Source organism: Polypterus senegalus, chromosome 17 (genome assembly GCF_016835505.1).
Source record: "Polypterus senegalus isolate Bchr_013 chromosome 17, ASM1683550v1, whole genome shotgun sequence".
Classification (NCBI taxonomy): Eukaryota; Metazoa; Chordata; class Cladistia; order Polypteriformes; family Polypteridae; genus Polypterus; species Polypterus senegalus.
The window spans coordinates 50,956,574-50,970,353 of NC_053170.1; the positions used below are offsets into that span (position 1 = coordinate 50,956,574).

General features: G+C 40.4%; 1 protein-coding gene across 1 annotated transcript in view; it reads right to left on the reverse strand.

Moving 5' to 3' along the window:
* Window positions 1-11,120, reverse strand: part of LOC120517198 (nuclear GTPase SLIP-GC-like) — a 28,188-nt gene extending 17,068 nt beyond the window's left edge. Inside the window, exon 1 of the mRNA XM_039739369.1 lies at window positions 10,935-11,120. Coding sequence (XP_039595303.1) covers window positions 10,935-11,120 — 186 coding nt within the window. The remainder of the gene's footprint in view (window positions 1-10,934) is intronic.
* Window positions 11,121-13,780: the final 2,660 nt, after the last annotated feature.

Consider the following 13,780-nt stretch of genomic DNA (forward strand, 5'->3'; position numbering starts at 1 on the left):
CACTGCTTATGGATCTCTGTGTGAAGAAACCCTCCTAATGTTTGAGTGAAAACTTCCCTTAACAAGTTTCTAACTGTGTCCCTGTGCTCTTGATGAACTCACTAGTCTTGATCCACTGGACTAATTTCCTGTATATTTTAAACACTTCAATCATGTCACTTTTTAATCTCCTTTTGCTTAAACTGAAAAAGCTCAGCTCTTTTAATTATAACTCATCCTCTATATCCCTAAAATGAGCCTAGTTGCTCTTCTCTGGACCTTTTCTAGCACTTTTATGACATTTTTGTGCGCTGGAGATCTAATCTGTACACAGAACTTCAGATGAGGTCTGCGTTGAAAAGCTTTAGTGTATCCTCCTCGGACTTGTACTCTACATGTCATGTTGTATAACCGAACATTCTGTTAGCCTTCTTAATAGTTTCTGAACACTGTCTGGTAGTTGATAGTATCAATTCCACTATGATTCATCAATCTTTCTCATATTGATTTTCAGACTTCCCATTGTGTATTCAAATCTAACATTTTGCATTTACTCATAATAAATTTCATCTGATACAAATCTCCCTAAGCTTGTATGCTGTCCAAGTCATACTGTAATGATTCAATTGATTCCAGGTTATCTGCCAATTCACCTATGTTGGTGTCATCTGCAAACTTTACCAGCTTCTTATTTATATTCCTATCTAAATCACTTATATATAGATCTTAGATCTTAGATCTTCAAATGAGTGTCTCCTTATAATTCCAAAAGCTAAACTTAAAAGAAGTGGTGAGGCGGCTGCCTGCTCTTATGCACCTAAAATCTGGAATAGCCTGCCAATAGGAATTCGCCAGGCAAATACAGTGGAGCACTTTAAAACACTGCTGAAAACACATTACTTTAACATGGCCTTTTTATAACTTCACTTTAACTTAATACTGATACTCTGTATGTTCAATTCTTCATAATAACTATTCACAGCGGCTCCAAAATCCATACTGACCCCAACTCTCTCTTCTGTTTCTTTTTCCTGCGCCACCACCACCTACTCAAAGCATCATGATGCACCAACATTGATGAACTGAAAGCCAGAAGTCTACGTGACCATCATCATCAGGTCCTTCCATGAAAACCCTAAATACAAAGAGGACTGTTTGATTTATGTTAGGTAGATTGCCCAGAGGGGACTGGGCGGTCTCGTGGTCTGGAACCCCTACAGATTTTATTTTTTTTCTTCAGCTCTTGGAGTTTTTTTTTTTTGTTTTTTCTGTCCACCCTGGCCATCAGACCTTACGTATTCTATGTTAATTAATGTTGACTTATGTTTATTTTTTATTGTGTCTTCTATTTTTCTATTCATTTTGTAAAGCACTTTGAGCTACATTTTTTTGTATGAAAATGTGCTATATAAATAAATGTTGATTGATTGATTGATTGATTGATTATATATATTAAAAATACCAGTGGCCTTAGCACTAACCCCTGGGGAACACTACACTTAACATCAGCCAATTCTGATAAGGTTCCTCACACCATAACCCTTTGCTTCCTGTGAAACTCACCTTTGTATACAAAAGCTAAATTAAATGATTTTTGTTAATAAGCAACATAAATATAAGAACCAAATTTGCTTTTAGAAAAGGAAAATATACCAAACAACAGAGAGAGTAAAATGTCCAAACTTTCAAGATATGACATTTTCAAGTATGAAGAAGTAATGTGTAATTATCAATGAGGTGCCTGTAATAGGTATTCACCCACTTGGATATTTGTAGATTTTATTATTATACACCACCGAATCACGGTGAATTTAATTTGACTTTTTTATACTAATCAACAGAAAAGGAATCTTTAACATCAAGATGAAAACAGATTTCTACAAAGTGATCTAAATTAATTTTGAAATACATAAAACCAAATAATTGATCCCATTAAGTATGTTTTCTCTTCACATTAGTATTTAGTAAGTGCACCTTTGGAAGTCATGAGTCTGTGTCCACTGGACTCCATCAGATTTGCACATCTGGACACTGAAGGCGCTGTTCCCGTTCTTCTTTGTAAAGCTGCTCAGGCTTATTCAGGTCACACAGTGTGTGAACAGACTTTTTGATGTCCAGCCAAAAACTCTCAATTGGATTGAGATATGCACTCTGACTTGGTCACTCCAGGACATTAGCGTTGCTGGTTTTAAGCCTTTCTTATGTAGCTTTGACTTTAAACTTGGGGTCGTTTACATACTGAATAACAGGTTTTCTCCCAAAGAGAATACTGACTCAGCACAAGTTGGACTTTTCAGATACATGTGCATTTATAATAAAATCAATTGAAACTCCAGACAGATGATCTCCTTTAAATAAATATTGTCACATACGTGCGCTTATGAGGCAGCCAACAAACCCTAAGGTGAGTAATCTATCGTGAGACAATGGAGTAATATCAGGTATTAACACCTCTCTCCTTCTTCCACCAGAGTTGTTGAAGAAAACCCATAAACTAACTCCCTCACCATCAACAGTCCCAGATTCCCAAAATGGCACCTATTCCATTCCATCACTTCCGCCTCCGCCCTTTGATGACATCACTTCCGACCCTACCTGATGATGCCACTTCTGCCAACATCACTTCTCATCGCCTCCTGATGATATCACTTCCTTCTCCCACTTATGACATCATTTCCACTACAACTTCCTTCCGATCGCCATTTCCTATAAATACCTTCAACTACTGTGTATCATCAAATGTTATGCTTTTGATCACCCTTGCAATCGTTTTTGTGCAAGATCGCTGGACATTATAAGGGGACAATTCCCCAACTCTTTTTTGTGTATTTTGAGAAATCATTTTCCTACAATAGGTAACCTCTAAAACCAATTGGCTGCAAATGTGAATGATTTAGGGGCATCATTTTAAAAATGGTGAATGCATATGTGGTCAATTATTTATGTGTTATATTTGAAATTAATTTTGACCACTCCAACACAGATCTGTCCTCACTTTGGCATTAAAGAGTCTTTTCCCGGTGTCGGAGAAACTCGAAAGCTCAAGTTCACAAAGTTGTGAGCATGCTGGGAGAGAGAAGCGCTGGCTAGGAAGATCACGGATTCTCGGCAGCGTTTGAAGCAGATGGCAGCTCTTTAGCGAACATTCTAAACAATTAAGACACATTTACGCCAAATTTATTTACTGACAACGCAATTAATCCGGTAAGTATAACTCGCTCAACCTGGAGGTAAGTGAAGAAAATTTGGAAAGTTTACAAAATTATATTGATCAAGTTTTTGAGTCTGTTGTCATGGGGCCTAAGAAAGCAGCAGCTATCACGGAAACACCTGCTACCAAGAGAAGCCGTCCTCAAGATTCCCCGAGGACCTCATCTCCCGCAAGGATATATTAGAATTATTAGATTCTATAGATAAAAGGCTTTTGGGATTTGAGGGACGACTCCACCTGCTCGAAATTCTACACCAGGAGTTCCAGAACCTCCGACAATCTCTGGAATTCAGCCAGGATCAGGTGGAGCAGCTTGCTGCTGAAAACGCGTCTCTGCGGGAGACTGTGTCTTCCCTGACAGAGGGATGGACACGGATCTCCCAAGACAACAAGACCCTGAAGGAGACGGTTTTGGATCTTCAGGCCCGCAGCATGAGAGACAATCTGGTGTTCGTGAGCCTGCGGAGCAGACGGAAGGACAACCGGAGGATTGCGAACAAACAATCAAGTATTTTCTCCAGACCCACATGAAGATACCGAAGAAACGGTAAAAAACATCACCTTTCACCGGGTACATCGCCTTGGAGCCAAGAGAGCAGACAGCAGAAGACCTCGTCCCATCGTGGCTAAATTTGAGCATTTTAAACAGAAGGATTTTGTTAAGAGCCACGGGAAAGAGCTCAAAGGGAAAAATTTTAGCGTGAATGATCAATTTCCTAAAGAAATTTTGGATCGCCAGAGTTCTGTTCCCAATACGTAAAAATTCATCCAAGAAGGGAGCCGCTGTCATTTCTGTGGACAAGCTCTACGTCAACAACAGGCTGTACAAGGAGCGAGGAGTGACAGACTGGCTTTATTAGCCCAACATCAGGTCACAAGTTTATTTTTCTTATCGGGATTCACTGGGTATGAGCATGTCAGGATATAAAAAAAAGCTGCTATATCCGTGTTTAGATGATGGGATCACCTGTTCTCTCGCCACCCCACACCTCTAACACCTTTTCTTTTTACTTTTTTTCTTTTCTTAACCTTTATCACTCTTTCCTTTCCTTCTTTTACCTGCTTCTGGAACTTTACATCCGCATGACACAATCACACAACTTTCCTACACTGCGTCAGCACACACAACGCGCATACAAACACTAGATTATAATTATTACATTTTATCATACAACCACAAACACTTTTGGTTCTGTCTGATTATTATTATTATTATTATTGTCTGATTATTATCAGCTTTAGTATTATTATCAGAATGATTATTATTATTATCAGCATTAGTATTATCATCAGCATTATTATTATTATTATTTATTTTCAGCATTCATATTATTATTATCATCAGCATTAATAATATTATTATTGTTATTAGCATTATTATGCATATATTTTTATTTACTTATTTATTGCTTTATTTTTATTTATATATATATATATTTATTTTTATTTTTTTTTTTTTCTTCAGATTAAATTATACATTTATTTACTTAACTAACTCACCTGAAGGCACCATACATTAGCTAATCACACACACAACTATGGGTACACTAAGGTTTGTCAGTTGGAATGTTCATGGAACTGGCTCTAGAGAGAAGAGATTAAAGATTTTTGATCAGCTTAAAAGACTGCAGGCAGATGTTGTCTTATTACAAGAGACTCATAGGTCTGCCACAGTTGCAGATGAACTTAAAACATCTGAGTTTCCCAGACTGTTCTCTGCCTCCTATAACTCTAGACAAAGAGGTGTAGCTATTTTAATACACAAAAATACAAATTTCAAAGTATTGGACACAGTCTCAGATCCAGATGGTAGATTTATAATACTAAAACTATCTATACAAAATCAAAGCTTATGTATTGTTAGCATATACTGTCCAAACATAGATGACCCGCATTCTTTCATAATTTTTCTCTGTACTCTCCGAACACTTGGACTGTCCACTTATACTTGCGGAGATTTTAATTTTGGATGGATCATTCTTCAGACAGGCTCAGTACAGCTGGGACTCAGCGCAGTTGGCATTCCACTAATATAGTCAAACAGTATATGAGTGATTATGGGCTTTGTGATGCATGGCGATCTTTTATCCCAGCCTAGAGAGTATACTTTTTTCTCACATGTTCATCACTCTCACTCACGTTTGGACTATTTTCTAGTCAGCAGCTCATTATTGGCTGACATTTCAGACACTGAGATACACCCTATAGTTGTCAGCGATCATGCTCCAGTTTCTTTAACTCTGTTAAATAAGAAAACAATCCCATCAGGTAAAACTGGAGGTTTAATACGTCACTGCTTAAAGATGAAGGTTTTGTGGAATATTATAAAAAAGAGTGGGCTTTATATTTAGAACACAATGACATTCCTGGAACATCAGCATCTGTTCTCTGGGAGGCAGGGAAAGCAGTGATGAGAGGTAAAATAATTTCCTTCTCATCACATAAGAAAAAAATAGAAAACAAACGTATTCAGGAATTAGAAGAAATCATTAAGTCTCTAGAGGCATCCCCAGAAGAAGAATTACAAAACAAATTGCGTAAAAGTAAACTAGAACTTAAAGGAATTATTGACAAAAACACAATTTTAGCACAAAGACTACGAATAGAAAACTTTGAACACGGTAATAAATCAGGCAAGTTTTAGCCAACCAGTTAAAAATAAACAAAGAGAAAACTGCCATATCTGCTGTTAAAGACTCAACTGGGAATATAGTATATGACCCTGAAAGAATAAACAACACTTTCAGAGATTTTTACAAAACCTTGTACTCACCACAGATTAACCCATCAGATAATGAGATCAATGAGTTTCTAGACAGGATAATACTTCCTAAATTATCAGATAGCCAAGCTACAGTCCTGGACTCGCCATTAACATCAGATGAGCTTCAGGAAGCTCTTAACTCCATGCCTAATAGGAAGGCTCCAGGTCCAGATGGGTTTCCAGCAGAGTTCTACAAAGAATTCTGGATCATTCTGGCGCCAACATTCTTCAGAATGATGTGTGAAATACAAGAAAATGGTAGACTACAGCCAAACATGAATTCAGCCAACATTAGTCTCCTGTTAAAACCAGGCAAAGATCCTATATTTCCTACCAGCTATCGCCCAATTTCTCTTATTAATGTTGACCTGAAAATAATTTGTAAAGCCCTTGCAAAAAGATTAGAGAAGGTAACCCCTTTCATAATACATCCAGACCAAACTGGTTTCATTAAGGGGAGACATTCATCCACAAATTCACGTAGATTACTCAACTTAATAGACTTTTCTTATAGCAGAAACATGGAAACCAGTATATTATCTCTCGATGCAGAAAAGGCTTTTGATAGAGTTAACTGGAAGTTCTTATTTGCAACTTTACATAAATTTGGTTTTGGAAACTTCTTCATAAACTGGTTAAAAATTTTATACAGTTCACCAACAGCATGCGTCAGGACAAATGACCAAACATCAGATAGCTTCTGTCTTCAGAGGGGGACCAGGCAGGGATGCCCTCTCTCCCCCTCGCTATTTGCTATCTTTATTGAACCACTAGCAGCAGCAATCAGGCAAACTACAGTTATTAAAGGCATAAAGTGTAAGAACATAGAACATAAAATCAGTCTTTATGCAGATGACGTGTTACTTTATCTTCAGAATTCTCAATCCTCTCTCTCCCAGGCAATTGAACTAATAAACTCCTTTTCAAGAGTTTCAGATTATTCAATAAACTGGTTAAAATCCACAGTTCTTCCAATTAATTTCTCTTTTGTCAATTCCCTTAATACACAATTGGAATCAGGGAATATTACATACCTGGGCATTCATGTGTCTCCCAGGCTGGCAGATCTAACTAAACTAAACTACATCCCACTATTAAAGAAAGTGGAAGATGATCTTGCTAGATGGAAATCCTTACCGATATCACTTATGGGGAGGGTTGCCACAATTAAAATGATGGTTTTACCAAGAATCAATTACTTATTTTCTATGATCCCAAACAAGCCATCATCTGATTGGTTTAGATCCCTGGACTCCTCCATCACTAAATTCCTTTGGAAGGATAAACCTCCACGAATTAGCTTAAAAACACTACAGAAGACCAAAGATAGAGGAGGGTTGGATCTACCCAACTTCTATCATTATTTCTTAACCAACAGGCTCCAATATATACCAAGATGGTTGCAACATAACCCGCTGGATGAGTCCTGGTTAGATGTAGAACAGACACTTTGCAATACTATAGAGCTTTCGGACCTACCGTTTATTAGCTCAAAAATAAGAAAGCATGAAAGCTTTAAAAGTATTAATATCAGTACCTCACTGACAGCATGGTGGGAATATCTAAAATGACGGAGTCTTCACTAATTCCATGCAGACGCACACCCATCTGGAATAATCCTGACATATTGCAAAACAATAAAATGATGAACCTCCCATACTGGAAAAGTAAAGGAATTCTATACATGGAACACATAGTTGAAGGATTGGATTTCATTCCATTTAACAGAATAGTCTCCCAATTTGGGATAGACAAGAATAGATTTTAGAATATCTCCAAATTAAATCAGTAGTTAAAGAAAAATTTAAGCTTAAAGTAGAATTACAAACACCATCAAGGGTATTAGACTTCTGTAATCTCAAACACCCCAAATTACTGTCTAAAGTATATAAAACATTGACCAAAATAGATGATACAATAGCAATTCCTATAGGCAAATGGGAGGAGGATCTATTAGTTAGCTTTGATCAGACTTTCTGGTCCCAAACCTGTTTAAAAACTTTTAAAACGATCAGAAACCCCAATTTACAACTAATTCAATACAAAATTCTACACAGAGTACACTATACAGGTCATCGGATGTTCAGGATGGGATTTGTGCCATCTGACACCTGCACACACTGCACAGACAACATTCCTGACAGTTATATCCACGCACTGTGGTCATGTCCACCTGTTCAGGGATTCTGGTATAGAGTATGTGAAGACCTGTCAAAGTGTCTGAAATGTGATATCCCAACTTCCCCCTCATTTTGCTTGCTGGGGAACCTAGAGGATGTCCCGATTGAAACAAATTTGGTTCACGTGGTTCTCACTGCCATATGCATCGCTAAGAAAACTATCCTCATAAACTGGAAAAACAAAGATAATCTTTGCATTAACCAGTATAGAAATCTTTTATTGGATCATATTACACTTGAGACAGCCTCTGCCTCCACTTCAAATCAATCTCTCTGGGCTCCTTTGATCGGTTCCATCACATAGCGATGATGGAGGGTCATTGATATGGTCCTGCGGGATGCTGTGGTTGATGTGGTGGAGAGTCTGAGCTTGGAGTATCTGGAGGATCCCTGGGGTGGGTTCACTAGGGGGGTCTTGGGCTGGGGGGCTGCTGCCCGACTCTGGTGGTCTTGGGTTACCTCCGGGGTGGGCTTCTGGTGGTTGTGTGTAGGGCCTTAGGGGGTCTTGGCGGTGGCTGCGGTCGCTGCCTAGTGGCTGCAATGCCCCTGGGTTGGTCTGGGTGTGGGCCTGGTGGCTTAGGGTTTGGGGCGGCCGTCCCGGATGGGGATATGGGTGGGGCCTTGGGGATTGGGTCCTGGCATGTACGCTGCCGGGAAGAGGGCGGAACGCGCGGCAGTTCCACCATGGGGAGGGATGTCCGGGAGGGAGGATCCAGCTTTATCCTGGGTGTCTTATGTCTTACTTAATCTGAATGTTGAGTAAATGTGGGGATGGGAGTAAATATTCTGCTGGGGTGGTGTGGGTTGGTGGCCTCAGACTCCGTGGGGCTCTGTGATGCTGCTGCTTCGGGCCATGGCTAGATAGGCTGGGGCCTCCGTGCCCGGGTGGATTTTGGGAACGGAGGTGCCTATTGGGGCCAGTAGGGGAGCTGGCTCCTGGAGGGCTCAGGCCCCTCAGCCGTTCCTCCCCATCCTCAGACATTTCCCTCCTCCTGCTCCTTCACATCATCACACAAACATGCACATAGGGCCTTGGGGTGTGGGTAAGTCAGGGGGTGCGGGTATGGATCCCGTTTCCGCAGTCCTGTGGCAGCCTACACCCCAATTTTATTTGCACATTAAACACTTCCACAAAAAACATTCCACACAAATGCACACTTAGGGCCTTGGGAGTGGGCACACTCAACGGCAATTTTAAACTGCACCTAGTCACGGAGAGTTTTGGGGGGGAGGTGGGGCTGTGTGTTGGCATCAGCTGGTGTAGGCCACATGGTGCCGGCACTGCCTGCCCCCCCAACCACAAAATGCACCTTATCAGCACACACCAACACTACATTAGAGCAGGCGGAGGGAGACTAGAGGTCTTATCACACTTCTGTTCTCAGTTAGCTGCCGGGGCTGGAGGCTAGGAGTGGGAGCTGGCCGTCTGCCTGTGGTCTGGAGTGGTGGGTTGCTTTGCTCTACGTTGGATGGGGGTGCCTGCTCACTATTACCCCTGCGGAACGGGGCTAACTCTGACGTCCAGGAATGGCTGTACCTCCAGTATGGCAGCACCGGGACCAGAGTTAGGTAGGGTGTGTGTGGGGAGTGTGAATGGGTGTCTGGCGTACATCCTTGTAAGTCTTGGGTTGTATGTGTATGTGAGAGCATGAGGGAGGGAGTGTATGACTGTGTTTGTGTGTGACTGTATATGTCAGGTGGGGTTTTGGACTCCTCCCCTCTCCTGGGACATCTGGCAATACTACAACATCTTTGCCTACCCTCCCCCTGCCTTAAGCATCTGTCTGGTCGCTCCCGGTGGCTGCCTGGTGGGATCTGGTTCCCTGGGCTCTGTTGGATCCTCGGCGGGGTGGGTCGCCCTCGGGTCCCGGGCTGCTGGGTTCGGGCCCGGCCGACTCGGGAGAGCGGCTGCGGGCGGGCCTGAGGGCTTGCCGTTGATATCTCCGGGACTCTGCCGGCTGCTGGTTGTGACCCCCCGGGGTGATCCTCTGCGCCTCTCGGGTGGGGGTTGGGGCTTCTCTGGTGACGGCCTCCCTGGGGTCTCCGCTCTGGGGTGACCTCTGGATCTCTGGGCTTGGAACTCCCTCCATCTTCCGCACGTTTTGGGGCAGGTCTGTGGCCCTTCACACTCACTATTGGATGCTCCTATAGAGAAACCTTACACATACAAGCGTCGTACACACAGGTGCTCACATGGTGATTTCATAAGTATGACTTGGACATCTTCAGCACATGATCTAAGGTTGTGGTGGCCTTAAATGCCTCAGTAATAATTACTGTATGATTGTCAGCAAACATTTTTACTTTTATATATCTTCATGTAGCTGATGCAGCAATGTTTTTGTCTTGTGGTTTTTTGTTTCCCCTCTCTTTCTGCAGGTCTAGAAGCGGATTCTGGTTCATTTATTGTTTATTCTATACGAACCCCCCCCTCCCCCTTTACCTCCATCTCTTCCTTCTCTCTCTTCTTTTCTTTCACTTTTGTCTCCGTGTCCGGTTCGAATCTTAAAAACATCTAAAAATATTTTTTAATAAAGTTTTGGTATCAGGCGTGACGTCAGCAGAAGCTGTAACGCTCCACCTGAGAGAAAAACTGTAAGGCTAGTCGCCAGCATTCAGACATCAATTCTGATTGCTTCACAGCCGAACAGGACACGGTAAAAAAAAAAAAAAAAAAAAGAGTCTTTTCCGTTGATCATTGTCAAAAACAAAATAAAGAACTCTATTGTTGTTTAACAAAAAAGATGAACATTTCCAAGGGATTGAATCCTTTTTTTTAGGCACTTTAAGGTGTTAATACCTCTTTACTGATGAATTCAATCTCAGCTTTGTACACGAGGCGGTTGTTTTCATGAACTTGCACTTGGATAATGCAAGAAGTGCAAGCTTTTCTTGATGATGTAGGCAGTAAGGTTTTTTCATTTAGAAGAGCATTTATCAGAGAACTCTTTCCAGTTCCTGTCTTGCCAAATATTCCAATGAACATTCCTCATAAAGATGTTTTTGTTTTAAATTTGTGATCTTTTCTCTGTAAGACAGAAAAGGAAATGTTTTAACATGTTTTTCGAATAAAAAAATAACTTCTAAAACAGAAAAATAGTTTAATTTAAACTACCGCTTGTATAGGGGATTCCACAGTAAATTAATGTAACTGCCTCTGTACCCACAGCACATTTGTGCATTGTCAGTGTGTATGGGTACTGAAACCTTCACTTATGACACAATCTACTTACTTACAGTGTGTACCATTCCTCTGGTTTCACTATGGACAGTTTTGCTGTAGTAACTAAAAGTAGTTATTTGAATCAAACAGCTGTTCTTAGAAGTAACTCGTTTGGGCTTCATGTGATTTGAGCAGTAGAAAAATGTATTTAAAAAAGACGGGCAAGGACACAGGGTGGCGGATCCCAACAATCATGTGCATGTCCTCTATGGGAGATGTAGCACAACTGACTTTGATGGTTTGGGAAGGGCCAGAAGAATCCCCAGAAATTGAGTTGGCTGGTGACCCTGCCATCAGTGTTGTAGCTTCTCTTCCAACCTTGTTATATAAATCTATGTTCGTGTAAATCCTATTCATAATCATTACTTTCTCATTTAATTATTTTAGTATTTGACTGTTTACTAGGGCGGCACAGTGGCACAGTGGGTAGCGCTGCTGCCTTGCAGTTAGGAACCCGGGTTCACTTCCTAGGTCCTCCCTGCATGGAGTTTGCATTTTCTTCCCGTGTCTGCATGGGTTTCCTCCAGGTACTCCGGTTTCCTCCCATAGTCCAAAGACATGCAGGTTAGGTGCATTGGCGATCCTAAATTGTGTTTGGTGCGTGTGTGTGTGTGCCCTGCGGTGGGCTGGCGCCTTGCCCAGGGTTTGTGCCCTGTGTTGGCTGGGATTGGCTCCAGCAGACCCCCCTATGATCCTGTAGTTAGGATAAAGCGGGTTGGATAATGGATGGATTGTTTACTGATATTTTCTGTTCTGTTCTATAGCAAAAATACAACACAGTACCTCTCTGTAAGGTCTATTTTTCTAATATCCTAGTACATAATTTTTATATATAGTTTTATTTTTACCCCTTGACAAAAAAACATGCTTGTCACTGTTGTAAGTACTCTAATAAAAACGTCACTAGTAAAAATGTAGATATTCAAGAAAAATCAAATTTATTACAATAGAAAAAAGCAAAAGGAACAACAGTGGCTGAATACACTGTCTTACTTGTATTTCAGAATGGATGAATAGTAACTTTGTCAAGCTAAATAAAGAGAAAACTGAAATCTTAGTGAATGGGAATAACGGATACAATGAGGCTATTAGAAATAAACTGGATACATTAGGATTAAAAGTCAAGACGGAGGTAAAAAGCTTAGGGGTAATTGTTGATTGTAATCTGAATTTTAAATCGCATATTAATCAGATCACTAGGGCAGCATTTTCTCACTTAAGAAACATAGCTAAAGTTAGACCTCTTATATCATTGAAAGATGCTGAGAAATTAGTTCACGCCTTTGTTTTCAGTCGACTAGATTACTGTAACGCACTCCTCTCAGGACTACCCAAAAAAGACATAAATCATTTGCAACGAGTGCAGAATGCATCTGCTAGAATCTTAAATAGGAAAAGACAATCCGAGAACATTTCTCCAGTTTTGATGTCACTACACTGGTTACCTGTGTCATTCAGGATTGACTTTAAAATTCTGCTTATGGTTTATAAAGCCTTAAATAATCTCGCTCCATCTTATATATCGGAATGTCTGACACCCTATATTCCAAATCGTAACCTCAGATCCTCAAATGAGGGTCTCCTTAAAATTCCAAGAACAAAACTTAAAAGTGGTGAGGCAGCCTTCTGCTGTTGTGCACCTAAAATCTGGAATAGCCTGCCAATAGGAATTCACCAGGCTAATACAGTAGAGCACTTTAAAACACTGCTGAAAACACATTACTTTAACATGGCCTTCTCATAACTTCACTGTAATTAAAATCCTGATACTCTGTAGGTCCAACTCATTATAATAACTATTCATGGGGGCTCTAAAATCTGTACTACCCCCTACTCTCTCTTCTGTTTCTTTTTTCGGTGCACCACTACCATCTACTCAAAGCACCGTGATGTTCCAACATTGATGGATTAAAAGCCAAAAGTCTGCATGACCATCATCATCATCATCCGTGAGAACTCTAAATACAAAGAGGACTGTTTCATTTATTTTAGGTAGAATGCCCAGAGGGGACTGGGCGGTCTCGTGGTCTGGAACCCCTGCAGATTTTATTTTTTTCTCCAGCCATCTGGAGTTTTGTTTTTTTGTTTTTTCTGTCCTCCCTGGCCATCGGATCTTACTCTTTTTCTATGTTAACTAATGTTGTCTTATTTTAATTTCTTATTTTGTCTTTTATTTTTCTTCATTATGTAAAGCACTTTGAGCTACTTTTTTGTATGAAAATGTGCTATATAAATAAATGTTGTTGTTGTTCTTGAAAAAATAATAGGTAAAATATTATATTTAAGTCATTGCATGCATCAGCCATTTGTGTTTCATACATATAAGGCCAATGGTTCTGAGACTGTCTCCAGTTCCCCACAACCTTGAGAATGTTATGTTGAAAAAGTAAAGGCATTAAAACATGAATGAAACTGCCTTTTGG